The following is a 17,686-nucleotide window of genomic DNA, read 5'->3' on the forward strand; positions in this document are numbered from 1 at the left end:
TGGTTAGGGGTAGAATAAGCTAGAAGTCAAATTATGAAAGAGTCAAAAGAGAGACTTTCATATTCCTTATAAGTCTTAGAAAATTAGAGCAGAACAATTATATTAAACATACTCCTTTGGTATTAGAGAGTTTTGGACATTTATACTGATTATTATGAGTCATCAGATTTAATGTTGGTGACTTAAGTAAATAGAGAATCATTTGAAAGAATGATCAATTTACTTCATAAGTTTGTCATGAGACCTTACTGGCATGACAGAGATGGATCATTTTTAGTGTTTGTTATTGGTACATACATACCTTTGCAATTACCAGTCAGGTACTACACCTTAGAGTAATATTTAAATTTATTATTATTATTCAATATTATTATTAATACTACTGTACTATTATTATTAGTTTTTATAATTAGATAATTATCATTTCTTTAACATTATTATTTCCAATTTTTAAAAAAAGATCAGTCCTTAACTTCTCCTCAACCTCATTTTTTATTTTACATTTTAAACAGTTTGATCAGAAAATAATGCCATAAATTACTCGCCGATTAAAACAATCACTTTTGTTACTTCTTCATTAAGATAATGCCAAGAATTGTCCAACAAGGCTAGAAACACTCTTAACTTGATAGACTTACCTGCACCTGTGTTATGTGCTCCCTCTTGCCTGTCACAGACCCACTGTGGTCTAATGCTTCCTTATACACAAATGCCTTGTAAACCAGGTTACTGAGGTCAGCCTTGATATTTTTCATTCACTCATTACATAGCTAATCTAAATTAATTTTCTGCTTTTTTTTCTTCAAAATCATGGTAATTTAGAAGTTGTTTGACCAGCATGTGGGCTGTTTAGGACCCATTAAATCAAAATATTTGGCAGTTGTGCATCTATTAAAGCACTTTGTATTTTTGTTAATTTTAGGTTTGCTAATTGTGCAACTGCAGACAGCAAGTCTAAATAATTAAGATCTGAGAGCAATGTCAAGTGGGTGTTCAATATCAACACTGTTAGTACCTGATGCACGATTGATTTTAGGGCATCACACAGCCTTTGGATGCATGGGAGTCCATAGAAGAAACAACATTGGATAGTTTTGTGCTTTGTTTTTTCAGTTAAAAATTGAGCAGAGAATTTAAAGCTGTTAATTGTAGGCTCATGAATGAGAGTAATTTCCTTAACCTATTTTCTTTATCATCATTAAAGTGATATTGGTTACCCTTGTCACTCTTTGCTCATATTGAGGTAATTAGTTATTGCTTGATAAAGAGAACAAGAATTTTGTGCTTTGGTATCCACCCCATCTTTTATGGGTGTATTGTTATCAAACAAACCATCCACACTTTAATTATTTTACTCATTGCTCAATAAAGAAAATAATAATATGTGGCAAAAAGCAGCTAATAGCCCAGACACCTCCATCATTATGTAATATTATACATTTTAATGTTACAGATCTTAAAGCAATGATGAAAATATAGTCAGAACTGTTCAAGTGTTGTTTTGATTAAGTCAACTGCAACATGTATCATTAGGTATAATGATGCTTCTACTTTCAGATTTAAGTAGAACTTCATTCCTTGTATATTTAGTTTCTTTGAAAGGTCAGACATGAACATTACTACTCCATACATTCCTTCATATACCTTACAATATCATTAACATAATCAACAAAAACCATGTTGCAAGCCTTTTCCTGGTATCCTGCAGGGTGGCCAGACTCAAGAGCAAATACAGGTTTTTCTTTTTATTCCCACCTTTTTTCATTCTCTCTGATTGATGTGACATTGTTATGAACCATTTAACACCATTCTCCTCTTAATTCATGTCATTGTGCACTGCTGCTCCCTAGATATCAGATTCCCTTACTTTTAGTTCTTCCTTCAACCCATCCTTCATAGCTTACCCCTCTTCCTCCTACCATCTACTTCTGAATTATACACACATTATATAAAACTATCTTTGCAATCACTCAATATGCCCATAATATTTTATTTTACCTTACTCAGCTTGAAATTATATATATATATATATATATATATATATATATATATATATATATATATATATATATATATATATATATATATATATATATATATATATATATATATATATATATATATATATATATACACAGTAATACTGTACACAAATGCATATTAGGCAAGGGCATATGTCTGAATAATAATAGAAATATTAATGGGTAAAGTTGAGAGTAGAAGGGCCAGGGGAAGGCAGAGACTGGGATGGAGGAATAAAATTAAAAACTGGGTCCCCAGAGAGATACAAAACCTTGAAGGAATGATAAAAACAGCCTGAGAACGTTTAAAGTGGATCGCTGTAGTCGCCAACTCTCAGATATGAGGACAGTACTCTGATTGATTGATTGATATTTGAATATCTCAACTCAGCTCCATGTTCAGGTTGTACTGCATGTTTTCTGGCCTTGTTTTCTTATGAGGACTGCACCATGCTGGAGGCATATCCACATTGCCTGACATCAATAAATGATAGAGGAATGCTGGGGCTATGGACTAACATAGAAAATGGGAAATAGAGCAATCTGGTGATATGCCCTTGTTATTCTAAGCACCTCATATATACATACACATTTACAGGCTTATCTTCATAATATTCACCTCAAGGATGAGTAGATCACTAAAATTTGTAAAAGTAATTTGTGGATACAGCTGTATTTCAATAGCTTACCTCAGTAGCAGATAAGTAAGCTAGTCCTGTTAATTTTTTTTTATTTCTTTCTTGTTTTGAGGAACAAAACAATACTGTATTCTAATTACTGTAGTATAGAGAGGTAAGTGATGTAGTTATGCATGTACTGCATGTTGTTATATTTCTCCTGTAGGTAAGAGAATTTTGATGATCTCTCACTCAGTTTCACTACCTTACAAATCATTAATTCCCACAAATAATCTTTTAAAATATAAATATTACAAAACTTTTTGAGGTCCATGTTTGGAATATCAAAATTAAAGGGGTTCTGTTGTGACTTAAATTTTTGTTTTAGTTTACTGGGTTATAAAACACAGAAAAACATGGAAATGGGATTCTAAGAAACACTTTATAAAGGGACTGTTTATTATAAAATACCATTTGGTAGTTTTAAAGAAATTTGGTCTCCCTGTAATAAATTCTTTTGCCACATATGAAGGCAGTCTCATCACATTTTGTAGTATACTTCCATATACAGAATGTTATACTAAATACTGAACAGTTGCCTCTTTTATTTGTGAATTTCATAGGTTTATAAGGGTGACACTTTTTGAAAGTTACCTTTTATTTGATATCAAAAGTGATGGTTTTTAGTGTAAATGTAAGGTGATGGAACAGTGTTTGCTTCTAGGTGCTTGGAGTTCTCTCCAAGTTGATTGACAAGTTGGGTTGAAGGGTGATTTAACACACACACACACACAGATCAGCATCTGTGTAATAAACAACATAGCAGAACAAACTTACTGTTCCTCGTTAAGACCCTCTGGGCCCAGGCAAGGTCTTTGGGTGCATTACATCACTTGGGAAGGCTGTCTCATCAAAGTCTGGGAGGAAGAAGAATTTAATGTGCTTCAGAAAATATGAGCTTTTCATTTTTATTTTTATTTTTTGTAGGTTTAATACTTGACATTATTAAGTCATTACAGTATATACATTATATTATCTATAATAAACCATTATTCAGCAACACCACATGGGGAACTAAAGCCAAAAGAAAATTCACTATTGAATCCCTGGAAAACTATCCAGGACTGTGCCAAAAATTTCCCAGGAGTTCTCATCCACAATACAGTAATCATTATAGGCATCTTATGTGCAGAGATTAGTTTAACCTTCTTCTTCTGTATTATTTAAATCATTCTGTCAGCATATTATCCCATGATTGATGGAAATAAGTATGTATAGATAAGGTAATAGAAAAGCCTCTCTCCCTTCCATGCACATTGATATCTCAGCATATATATATATATATATATATATATATATATATATATATATATATATATATATATATATATATATATATATATATATATATATATATATATATATATATATATATATATATATATATATTATTTTATTTAACTGCTCTTTTAAAATAAGGCAAATAACAAAATTCTTTATTGGCAGTTTTTTCTCATTGCATCTTGCACTTTGCTTTTATTGCAGTGCAGTCTTTTGAGTTATGACTATGTAGTGTAGTGCATCACAACTTTTTGCCTGCATAATTAACTAGAGAAGGTGAAGGAAAATTAATGAACTTAAGGTTAATATATTATCTTCTGATTCATAATGCTTGCATAGTATGCTGTACTGCATACAATATGTAGTTATACTTGTTATTTTTTGCTTTTTATTTCTGAAAACTAGAACTTTAAAACTATTGATTGATAATTCTAATAATTTATTTAAGGTTGTTTCATTATGTACATTATGGAAAAGACAGCAGAATGAATCAGTTGTTCATTCTAAGTGAAAGTATTGTCCCAGAAGCCATTATCTAGATATAATGTACAGTCAACCCTCGCTCTACACGGTCCCACATTCCGCGTTTCCACGTTTACGCGGTACCCCTGCTGAAACCAGAATGCTAACATTCCGCGGTGCGTGTACCCCTTTACGCGGGTGAAGTATAATTTTTTTATTTAGCTCATAAAATTCATACAAATTATCCGGCCAGAATATAATTTACATTGCTGGAATTCTTACAATTTGATGATCATTTTGAATATAAACATCATAGATTTTGCATTAGACATACAAATTTTAGATCTAATGTTTACTCTGAGTAAATATGTTATCTTTTGTGCAAAATATATGACATTTATATTCAAAATATTCCTGGTCTTACAAGGAATCCAGCAATGTCAATTATATTATCCTAACTTTAGTCTGAGGTATTATTTATTACTAAAAAGGTCAATATTCTGGTTTTCCCACACATTTATCTGGTAGGGAGGGACCGACCGACCATCTGGCACGGTGTGAAGAATATTTTTTTTTTTTATTAACTGAAGATATTTGTTTTAGCTCATAAAATTCATACAAATTACCCGGCCAGAATATAATTTACATTGCTGGAATTCTTACAATTTGATGATCATTTTGAATATAAACATCATAGATTTTGCATTAGACATACAAATTTTAGATATAATGTTTACTCTGAGTAAATATGTTATCTTTTGTGCAAAATATATGACATTTATATTCAAAATATTCCTGGTCTTACAAGGAATCCAGCAATGTCAATTATATTATCCTAACTTTAGTTTGAGGTATTATTTATTACTATACCTTAAAATCTAATGGTTTTCCCCCAAAAATTTCTCAGAGAGGGAAGAGCCAGCGAGTGTAGTGTGAGAAGAGGGGGAGGGAGTTGAGTCCATTATTTGAATGGACATTAACTTGGCGACTGTATTTCTCTATTTCTCTTAAGTATTAATTGTGTGCATGTACCATCATAAAATTAAGATGTTATTTTTACTAGAACATAGGTATTGTGTCGGAAAAAGTGGCATTTGGGGGACAGCCGGTCTCTATTTCATTTAATCCCATATGTTATGTTGTACACTTTACGCGTTTCTCACTTTCCGCGGTACCCTGTGGGTTGAATTAACCGCGTAAAGTGAGGGTTCACTGTAATTGAAATTTATTTTTATTTTATTTAATTTTTTTATAATAAGGGAGAACTGTTGGTTTATGGTAACATTTGATGATGGAGCTGTTTGGAGGGCACAGACAAGTGTCAAATTTTCTTATCTTGGTGTCTTAATAGTGTCTTCATGTTAATTGGGATTGCTGTTTATGCTGAAGAGATTCTTGAGCCTTTTATTGAGAATTCTACTTCAGATTTTTATTATCAGAAAAGTATATTTGGGATTAGTAAAATATTTTCATAACTAGCATAAACGAATACTTTACAGTAAACAACTAAACATGAATATTTGGAATAATTTTCCTTTATTTTTTTTTTAGTGCTGAGAAAAATACCACATATCTAGATACATAATCATTGGAGCTTGTTGAATTCTTTAAAATTCTGTACCTATTTTTGTCAGATATTAAAATTTGGTCACTGTACCATCAAGGTCAGAGTTACAGCAGCTGGGTGAATACTGTACAGCACTTACCTCCCAGCTGTGAAAAGTACATACGTATCTCAACAGTTGGTCAAGTGAAGGCAGTCAAGTACACTGCAGGCCACAATTCCTCCTTGTGTACCATTAAAAGAATAAGTTTGTTTGTGCTTTATCCACACTACTGCTGATGAGCCACCAGGCATATGGGACTTTCACTTTTTCACACTCTTGAATATATATACTGTATGTGTGGCATTACTCTTATGTCATATATATATATATATATATATATATATATATATATATATATATATATATATATATATATATATATATATATATATATATATATATATATATATATATATATATATATATATATATATATATATATATATATATATATATATATATATATATATATATATATATATATATATATATATATATATATACCATTTTTGCAATGGTATTTAGTTAATAAGATATACTAATTGCATTAACATATGTTTATTGCTTTGGCATTATTTAAGGTGCTTTAAACCAAAACCAACCATCATCTCTACTGAACACATCTCATACATGCAGGCTATAGTCTCATTATCATACCTTTGTTCAGCATCTCATTAAGGCATACATTTATACTACCTAAACTAGTTTTTGTCAGTATTCTAGCACTGTTTCATGGACTGTCTGTCCAGTGTAACTCCCATTAACTTTTTATACAGTTTTCCTTGGTAAAGGTCATACAGTAATCTTGCCTAACATTTCCTCAGTGCATTATAATCATTTTCCTATTTATAAAACTAGAATAAAAAATAATGGTTTCATTAAAACCTTTGTAATTGGTAGATAAGTTTATTGCGAATTTGGAACCCATTTGAAATCCATAACTTCCTGTATTTCATTAAACGATATACCAAGTTTGAGTTGAATATGTTTGATCAATATTGTACATTGACTTGAGCAAGTACAGGGATAATACTCCAACAAGGCTCAGTTTTCTGATAGAAATTCTTTTAAAGTAATTGTTGTTAATTGCTAATTGGGGCTGTTTAGAAATACAATAAACCTTTTAGGTTTTTGGTTACTGATTTGAGCCAACTTTGTGTAATGTCACACAAACACTTCCCAGTTGTTGATGTTGTCATCATCTGCTCTTGTCACCAGGAGCGTGAAAGACGGAGATATCATGGCGTGTTAGTACGAGCCCTCGAATCAAGAAAGAGATATGAAGAGAGAGAAAGACGAAGAGAAGAGATGAAAGAAGAGAAGAGAGCAAACAGAGAAAGGTACAGTATTTACTTTGTTATTGTCGCCTGACTCTTGTCATGTGCTGATTAATCTATAACTTTCTTCTCTTCACTTTCTTTTTTAAAATTTCATAAGTTCATTTCTTTTCATTTGTACTTTCTTTGTTTCTCTTGTGTTCTGACTACTGTACATGAAGTATGTTCTTAGGCTCACTTATCATTTTCAGAAAGGTCTTGTTTGTCCAGTTACAAAGCAGGGTAAAACAAACCCATAATCCTTATCTCCATGTTCAAGTATTTTGTTTTACCCGTTTCATATTATGATTTTTTTTCCAATTATTTCTGATTTTTCCTTGTATATTACAATAATTTCTACTACAATTGAGTAATTAGGTCTGAAAATAAATTTTCTGAAGCATTTTCAAATTCAAATTTCCCTCTAAATCTTATCAGCTGACCAAACTTGGGTTGGTCACTGATGGTGAGGCGTCTCCCACAGCGCAGGAAGACACCACGTGTCCTTGCATGTTTTCAGGGTGTTGGCAAATAACTCCTGCTTGCTTGCATTGCTTTATTGTCACTCAAAAAACACTGTGAATTCTAATCAAGTGTGCTGTCCTTAAAATGTCACAAAACAAATGCAGAAGTAATGGCACTGAGTACAGTACAGTCAGTTCTGCTATAACGCGATAGTTGTGTTCTTGTAAAAACCTCGCTTTCTAGAAATTCGCGCAATAGAAATAACAGGGCTTATGGAGAAAATAGGGTATGGTGCAGAATACTCAAAATCGAAAAAAATTTAGTAGTTAGCCTAACACAAAGGATAGCGCAGTCTAAATAAATGTTACATTCATATCTAATAATGAAATCATACAGTAAATGTTACACTTTACCTTGAAAAAATATAAATATAACTTGATGGGGGAGAAGGTTGATGTTGAGGTTGAGGAGTCATGCAGACAGGATTTGACATTTGTCATCGTCAGTATCAGGCACTTGCTGCTTCACCACATAACTTAACATTATGAAACGCATATCGGTTCGTAAAGCCAGAAAACCATCCACTACTAGCACTAAAGGCAATCACATCAGCAGGATTTTCAGCTTTTTTCTTAAGGTCCTCATATATTGGTAAGGCTTTCTTTTTAATGGTGAGGAAGCTGGTCCCAGATCGCTTTTTCGTTTGATCTTCTATCCGAACACTTAGAAGCCATTCCATCTCCTCAAGTTCCCTTGGCCGTGATCTCACACTTTTGCTAGCACTCAAGGTTTTTTCAGCAATACAGCTTGCTTTAATCTTTGTTGCTCAAGGTTTTTTCAGCAATACAGCTTGCTTTAATCTTTGCTGCTCAAGGTTTTTCCAGCAATACAGCTTGCTTTAATCTTTGCTGCTTGTCTCTAATGGTGTGTAAAATAGACTCCTTTATTCCCGTTGCACGCACAATATCACATGTTCTTTCCTTATTTTCAAAACGCTTGACAACATCAAGCTTTTCTTCAAGTGTTATAGCCTTTCTTTTACGATCACCACCGGAAATGCGATCACCAGAACGCTTCCCGGAGATATTCTTCTTTTCCATAGTCACAAAATTGGAGAAGCAGTAATAAAAAAATCACTGAGGACGCTTTATTCCCACGTGTTTCAAACTGATCGTGTGTCAAGTAAACAGAGCGCTGGTGTAAAATGCTACGTATTTTGTTTTTCTCTCTTATTTAAAATTTTACAATTTACATATACTGTACAGGTATACTGTATACATAAATATTACATAAATTATTTCTGCAATTCTTCACAAACAAAACACATAAATCAATTGAACATGTGATGTCGAACATGAACTGTAAACACTGCATAACCCCGCGCCAAGCCACAATAACCGTTTGAGTGGAATCGCGTTACAGCCAACGCATTCGCGTTTTACAAATATTGTTCTTCTATTCATCAATTGCGTTACAGCCAATTCGCGTTGACAAAACACGCATTATAGCAAAACTCAATGTAGTGCAAATAGAAAACATAGAGCTGAAAATTTAAGAAAAAGTGGAAATTCTCCAAAAGCTTCATAAGGGTCAGTTGGCAAGTAAACTACAGTATGTGCTGCTATTAATATTTCTTATGCAGTTCCACTGTGTGCAAAAAATTAAGGGTCCCAAAATTGAAAAAAAAAAGATTGTTTGTTTCCTAACACTTTTTTTTACAATATATGAAATATTTATTGTGAAGGAAAGGGTGTAAGCAAGCAGCTTCTCATAGAGTGGGTGTGTGTCTGCCTGTGGGATGTTTAAACATGGGTGTAAAACATGAAAATTTGGCTAGATATCAGGTGTATTCCATATATAAACAGAAAGAAGGTAGGAGCAGCTGAAGGGCTAAAGAAGAAATGTGACTAATTATTCAAGAATTCAACACTTCAGCTCCAAGTTAATTAGTATACAGTACAGTACTGTATATTGATAAAGAATAAGATTGTTGCATTTTGTTTTCCATATTAAACCTGAAAGTATATAAGGAGAATTAGGTTATCTGGGTGTTAGTGCTTGACTGCCAGTACATGGTGGAGTGCTTGGATGATATTATAGCACGCCCTTCAAATTCGCGGAGGTTAGGCTCTCAAAATGGCCGTGAATCGCCAAATCCACGAATAACATTTGCTGACCGGGGAGGGGTTACATTATTACTTGTGTACAACGAAATGTATATTCCCTTTATGTGTTTGCCGTTAGGACAATTATTTCTTTTACCTGTATTGTATATAAATAATAATAATAATAATAATAATAATAATAATAATAATAATAATACAGTGACCCCTCCGTTAACGAACTCAATCCGTTCCAGAAGGTCGTTCGTTAACCGAAACCATTGTTTCAATGGGTTTTGGGTAATTGGTTCCAGCTCATCGAAAATTTCCTAAATTCAACAAAAATGGTAGAAAAGTTCACTTACTTTGAGGTGTGTATGTAGAAGGCTCCTGGATGATGATGATGATGATGATGATGATGGGACTTAGATTGGGGGTGGAGGAGAAGGAAGAAGAGAAGGCATTGGGGTGGAAGAGAAGTCACCCCATGGCGCCATTTCACCCATAAAATTTTAGCTCTCTTGGTGTAATTCAAGATTATTTTCTTTAAATCTACACTGCACTGCATTATATATTGTCAATATGTAAAATATATTTCAAAATGACCAATATTTTGCTTGGAAACACAGAAAAAAAGCGTTTAGTTGAAGAGAGTCTCAAGCAAGATGTTACCTCCAGTGAAAACAGAGAGAGACTAACTCCTGTTTGCTGTGTTAAGAGGCTGGATGCCGCGCATTAAACTAGTCACTTTACCTTCAATTATGTTCAATAATTGTTAAAATGACTAAAAAATTGAATATTAAACTTTTAAAATTATTGAATAGTATAAACTTCTTGATATTTACTAAAATAGTAAGGAATTTAAGCCCTAGAACCGATTAATGTATTGGCGGACTGATACTAAAGCTGGTTGCCCGGTCAGTGCAAGCGAAAACATGTTGAGGTCGGTTCGTAAGAACTTCGTTAACCGAATTTTTTTTCATTAACCGAATTGAAGATCCTTATGGAAGGCAGTTCGTTAATCGAAATTACGTTAACCGAGGTGTTCGTTAAACGAGGGGTCACTGTAAACGATTTATTAATAGTGTTGCAGCCAGTGGCTGAAAATATACACTTGCATTTGATTTAGACATAATGATATAAAATGCATTGAATACATTTACAGGCCTGTACAGTACATAACTCAGGCGTTGTTTATTATTTTAACAATAGATGGGATGGTGCTGTTCTAATATCTATCGGTGCAGGCTCTTATGGGCTGAATTTTGTTGTAGTGGTGGACTGCGCGAGGTGGGTGGGGGGCTGCCGGTGGCAGGAGGTGGCGATGACGAGGGTGGTGCAATAGTTGGCTGCCAAACCTTTCCAGTGCTTGGTGGTGGAGGTCTTTGAGAGATGGCATTTCCAGGGTGGAGAGAGTGTTGGTGTAGCTGGAGTAGTCAGCGCCGAGCATGATTCTGCAGGCCCTTTTCTGTACCTTCTCTAGCTGACTGTGTGTGTGTGTGTGTGTGTGTGTGTGTGTGTGTGTGTGTGTGTGTGTGTGTGTGTGTGTGTGTGTGTGTGTGTGTGTGTGTGTGTGTGTGTGTGTGTGTGTGTGTGTGTGTGTGTGTGTGTGTGTGTGTGTGTGTGTGTGTGTGTGTGTGTGTGTGTGTGTGTGTGTGTGTGTGTGTGTGTGTGTGTGTGTGTGTGTGTGTGTGTGTGTGTGTGTGTGTGTGTGTGTGTGTGTGTGTGTGTGTGTGTGTGTGTGTGTGTGTGTGTGTGTGTGTGTGTGTGTGTGTGTGTGTGTGTGTGTGTGTGTGTGTGTGTGTGTGTGTGTGTGTGTGTGTGTGTGTGTGTGTGTGTGTGTGTGTGTGTGTGTGTGTGTGTGTGTGTGTGTGTGTGTGTGTGTGTGTGTGTGTGTGTGTGTGTGTGTGTGTGTGTGTGTGTGTGTGTGTGTGTGTGTGTGTGTGTGTGTGTGTGTGTGTGTGTGTGTGTGTGTGTGTGTGTGTGTGTGTGTGTGTGTGTGTGTGTGTGTGTGTGTGTGTGTGTGTGTGTGTGTGTGTGTGTGTGTGTGTGTGTGTGTGTGTGTGTGTGTGTGTGTGTGTGTGTGTGTGTGTGTGTGTGTGTGTGTGTGTGTGTGTGTGTGTGTGTGTGTGTGTGTGTGTGTGTGTGTGTGTGTGTGTGTGTGTGTGTGTGTGTGTGTGTGTGTGTGTGTGTGTGTGTGTGTGTGTGTGTGTGTGTGTGTGTGTGTGTGTGTGTGTGTGTGTGTGTGTGTGTGTGTGTGTGTGTGTGTGTGTGTGTGTGTGTGTGTGTGTGTGTGTGTGTGTGTGTGTGTGTGTGTGTGTGTGTGTGTGTGTGTGTGTGTGTGTGTGTGTGTGTGTGTGTGTGTGTGTGTGTGTGTGTGTGTGTGTGTGTGTGTGTGTGTGTGTGTGTGTGTGTGTGTGTGTGTGTGTGTGTGTGTGTGTGTGTGTGTGTGTGTGTGTGTGTGTGTGTGTGTGTGTGTGTGTGTGTGTGTGTGTGTGTGTGTGTGTGTGTGTGTGTGTGTGTGTGTGTGTGTGTGTGTGTGTGTGTGTGTGTGTGTGTGTGTGTGTGTGTGTGTGTGTGTGTGTGTGTGTGTGTGTGTGTGTGTGTGTGTGTGTGTGTGTGTGTGTGTGTGTGTGTGTGTGTGTGTGTGTGTGTGTGTGTGTGTGTGTGTGTGTGTGTGTGTGTGTGTGTGTGTGTGTGTGTGTGTGTGTGTGTGTGTGTGTGTGTGTGTGTGTGTGTGTGTGTGTGTGTGTGTGTGTGTGTGTGTGTGTGTGTGTGTGTGTGTGTGTGTGTGTGTGTGTGTGTGTGTGTGTGTGTGTGTGTGTGTGTGTGTGTGTGTGTGTGTGTGTGTGTGTGTGTGTGTGTGTGTGTGTGTGTGTGTGTGTGTGTGTGTGTGTGTGCAAAACACATACAAATAAATAGAATGGGAAAATCACCTCTACAAGTAATCAGGCACAAACTGATAACTAAGCCGGTGGCATTAAGGCAGCCCGACTATTGCGCCCGGGTGTGGCGATACTAAGGCGCCCGACTAACGCATACCCCAGAGTGGCGATACTAAGATGCGCCATTTCCACGCCTGTGTTTAAATGCCTTTGGGTTATCAGGTTCAGTGTGACTGTGTTGCCATCGCATCTGCGCTTTCGACCTGAGGCTTCTGCCTGAGCGTAATTACCTCGTGCTTTGTTTTGTTTCTTTTCCATTGTTTGTCCATTTATCATATTTGTATCAAAGTAATACTGTGTATTGCTAAAAAGTAGTTTAGTTGTATTGGAGTGTAGTATTAGTGGAAGGCAATACAATGATTATGATATAAACCATTTATTTGTGGGAATTATTATTACTGTACTTTATTCATTATTTGCTCTCCCAAACACGAGAATAGCCAGACAACCTGGCGACCTACGTGTGTGTTGCCGAGCACTTTTTATGAAAATTAATGCAAATAAAATATTCTAAATGAATTTTTTATAGCAAAGTTTATGATCAGTAAATATATGTATTATTGGATGTCTCGGACACAAAGGTAAGCTAAAAATAGCTGGCAAGTCTTGAAAGGTGACCACGAGCTCAGCTGTCAAAACAACACTGTCCCCTTATACCCCTTCCCCCCTCCCTCCCTCAGCGCTGCCAGGGAAGTTTCTAGAGGGTCAATTTATAGTTTTTCTGACTTATTTTGTTTTTTTGTTTTATTTAAAAAGGATAAAAATTATTTTTGGAAAAATTTTGATTTTTCTCGATTTATCCCCTCGTGGGAGGATACTGCCAGCTGCACCCTAACACGGGGCTCATGGGTTAAAAATATGACAGTCTACTCTGTGCTTTGTTATTAATAAAGCACAGAGTAGACTTGAGGGTAGAATCACATTTTTAATAAATTTATTTGTGAGAGGATTTCCAATTATTATTTATTTGTATGTGTTTTGTGTGTGTGTCTACACACACACACATACATTCATACATACAATACAGGTAAAGGAAATTACTGTCTCTAGAACAAATGGCTCCCACTCCTGGCCGCGAAAATGCCAGCAACTTGAAAAATACCCGCAGACTTTTTTGGTCATATCCAGGGTGTCATCCGCGAATTGTCCGGGCATACTGTATTTACATTGGCAACAGCTCACGGCACAAATTTAATTACACCATTTGGTGAGTATTTAGATGGAAAATACTGAAAAAATACTGCCCTATGTCATTGGTGGAATACTCTGATATCCCAATGCAGGGTTATGAATGAGTTCCGTTCCTGAGGACGTTCATAAGTCAGAAATGTATGTAAGTCGGAACACATGTTATGTGCATACCATACTTACAGAACAATGTTTAAAATCCCACTATTTCACAGCTTAAGTCCTTAATTTAAGAGAAAAGAAGAAATAGAATGGCAAAATACAGTAAATGTAAGTAAAAAATATATCGTCAGGTAAATAAAATACAGTATAGTCTTCATTTACGCAGTCAATTGAACCAGTGGAGGTCCTCGTAAAACGAGGAATGTGTAAACGAAATAACAGAACATATGGGATTAATTGAAATAGAGACTGGGCCGACCCCCAACTACACTTTTTCCGACATAATACGTATGTTGTAGTAAAAATAACATCTTAATTTTATGATGGTATGCACACACACAATTAATATTTAAAGAAATATCAATAATATTAGGTTTTTTAACACTTATGTTAGTAGAAAAGATGGCTGGGCACACGAGGCAGAGGGCAGATTATTGGCCCTCACCTGTATCACTTGTATCAATTGTATCACTATCCACCACAGAGGCTTGCAGGGCCTCTATGTCAAACCCCTCAAAGTCCATATCCTCACTATCACTATCACTGACTTGGGCCGGCTGTGGTGGGTGGCAGGTGAGGAACTAGGTAATGTTTTGTTGACTGGGCGACCTTGTGCGCACCCTGCCCGCACTGCTTCCCGCATAAATGATGGAATGAACCGTGTAAATAAAAATTGTCGGTCTGACCAAACGCGTAAACCAAGTCCGCGTAAATCGAGACTATACTGTACAGTAATATCTCTGTTAGCTGGAATCCCTCAAACCCGAAAACTCTCCAATAGCCGAAATTGAAATTTTCTCGGACAATCGTTCCCAAAGTCGAAATTTCCGGAAAATTTAGGCTTTGGGAACGATTTTCCAGAAAATTCCGAGAAAATTTTCCTGATACCTGGAAAAATTCCGGAAAATTCCAGGGACAGGAGAGTTTTTTTCAGTCTTGAGAGATGAAAATCAGGCTCATTTTCTGGAAATTCCGAGAAAAATGTTCCCAATACCCCGAAAATTCCGGAAAATTCCGGGGATGAGGGATTTTTTTCCGGCTTTGAGGGAGTCGTCTCGTTACCCGGAAATCTTTCATTCCCGGAAGTGCTCTGCACCAATATTTCCGGCTAATGGGGATATCACTGTACTGTAAATTTAAATTTTAACCCCTTTTGTATTGGCAGGCATTCGTAAGTCGGGGACTCCCTGTAGTCTTATCACCACTGATATTTTTTTTTTATGTGTGTGTGTTGGGATGGGTATTGAAGTGGTGTAGAGGGGAAGGTTGGTGGTGATGGGGTGAATACAGTTGAACATCGATTTAAAGTGATTCAATTTAAGATTATTGATTTCAAGCGAAACCCACATTTAAGGACAAAGGTTTCTTTAAAGCAAATCTTTCCTATTTTGTGCGAGTCAATCTGGCACTTCATATTTTTAAATTCGCGCCTAATGTTTCTCTGGGTACACTACACTGTCTTAAGGGCAAAGCTGTACTGTACATGTACTCAAAATAATGCACGAAATGATCACTAAAATTTTTGTCTAGTGCAAACTATAGCATGATTATATTCAAATTATTCACTATCTTATAAGAATTCCAGCAATGTAAATTATATTCTCCCCGGTCACTTCTGTGACATTTTATAAACAAAAAACAAAAACTGAATCTAAAGGACATAAATAAACAAATAAATACTTCACTAGACCTTCGGCGCCAACTGTCAAACATGTCACCTCCCCTTCCTCCCTCTCCCCCATCTTCCCAGCCAGGGTTTGGTGGTTTTAGGCTTTAAGTTTTTATCTTATATAATATCACAGACTAAAGTTAGAAAGTTAGGAGAATATAATTTGCATTGCTAGAATCCTTGGAAGACAGCGAATAATTTGAATATAAACGTCATATATTTTGCACGAGATCAAAATTTTAGCCCTTTATAATAGAATTAATTAGAACCTGTCAGTTCAGTGACATTTTATAAGAGAAAAACTTAAAGTCACTCTTAAGGACAGATAAATAAAAAAGCACTAGACCTTGGCATCAACTGTTAAACATATCACCTCACCTCCCTCCCTTCCCCCCCCCCATCTTCCCAGCCAGTAAACAAACCATTTCATAGCCATAATTGTAGCTGTGTTGATTAATGAGTGTATCTTTCAACATAATACTACAAAAACAATGTTTTGTTTATTCTAGGAGATGGGCTGAGGTGCATCTGGGTAGACTCTCAGTCTTTTTAGTATTTTGTGTTTCTCTCAAGTACCAAACTAAATTATTCTATTGAAACAACACTTCGATTTAGTGCGAATTCAGTTTAAAGCGACCTCTCTTGGAACGTATTTTGTGTTATATCGACGTTCTACTGTAGTGAGGTATTGTGTGGGTGATTATGGTGGTGTGTGGTAGTGACTGTTGTAATACAGGTACAGTGATAGTGTGATTAATAATACAGGGGGGTATGTTTGTAAGTCAGGTATTGGAGGGACATCATTTCACAATAATGGGAAACTTAGGGTGGCCCACAGTATGTTTTCTCTTATTTCTTGCCATAAACAATTATTTCAGATAAGGATTGAGAAAAAAGACGGTCATAAGTGTTGTAAATATTCACTAAGAAATAAGATATAAAAGAGGAATAACACAATGGTAAACATGTTAGGGTTTTGTATTATAAAAATTATTGGGGGATTTAGAGCCATATAGATATCCCATGATCTATGATCTCCTGATCTACAATATTCTGCTTTAGCATTGATGATGTAGTAAGACCACTCACCTATCTACAATGTAAACAATCCGCATGAACAATGGTCAGTGTCTGCTCAAAGCACTTTACAGTCACAAAAAAACAGCAAAAACCACTTCACAATCACCAAACCAGAGTATAATGGAAGGTAAAAAACAAACACTGTATAGAACTAACAACACTGATACTGACTGATAATTAATCATTGAATTACATGATCTCGGCCATGTGCTCCCTTCTTTTAAATCATCTCTTAAAAAACGTCTATTGTCTAAGTATTAATAGTTTTTGTAATACCTACTTTATATTCCTGCCTTTACTGTACCACCAAAACCGTTTTATCATAAATTATCATGTAGATAGATAGAAATTACCATTGCAATAAATATTTTTGCAAACTTGACATGATACTGACAGCTGTCCTCTTGTTCCACCTTAATATAACCCATGTTGTACTGCCTTCCTCCCTTATCATATTTATGTATATCAACTCCACTGAAATGTACAGTGACCCCCCGTTTAACTAACACCTCGGTTAACGTAATTTCGATTAACGAACTGCCTTCCATAAGGATCTTCAATTTGGTTAACGAAAAAAAATTCGGTTAACGAAGTTCTTACGAACCGACCTCAACATGTTTTCGCTTGCACTGACCGGGCAACCAGCTTTAGTATCAGTCCGTCAATACATTAATCGGTTCTAGGGCTTAAATTCCTTACTATTTTAGTAAA

General features: G+C 35.8%; 1 protein-coding gene across 16 annotated transcripts in view; it reads left to right on the plus strand.

Moving 5' to 3' along the window:
* LOC121868978 (bromodomain adjacent to zinc finger domain protein 2B-like) overlaps positions 1–17,686 on the plus strand; it is a 390,896-nt gene that overhangs the window by 261,278 nt on the left and 111,932 nt on the right. For all 16 annotated transcript variants that reach the window (XM_042370010.1, XM_042370019.1, XM_042370013.1 and 13 more), the window contains one exon: positions 7,267–7,388. In XM_042370010.1, the coding sequence (XP_042225944.1) occupies positions 7,267–7,388 (122 nt within the window). The remainder of the gene's footprint in view (positions 1–7,266; positions 7,389–17,686) is intronic.

Source organism: Homarus americanus, unplaced genomic scaffold (assembly GCF_018991925.1).
Source record: "Homarus americanus isolate GMGI-L3 unplaced genomic scaffold, GMGI_Hamer_2.0 scaffold24694, whole genome shotgun sequence".
Taxonomy (NCBI): Eukaryota; Metazoa; Arthropoda; class Malacostraca; order Decapoda; family Nephropidae; genus Homarus; species Homarus americanus.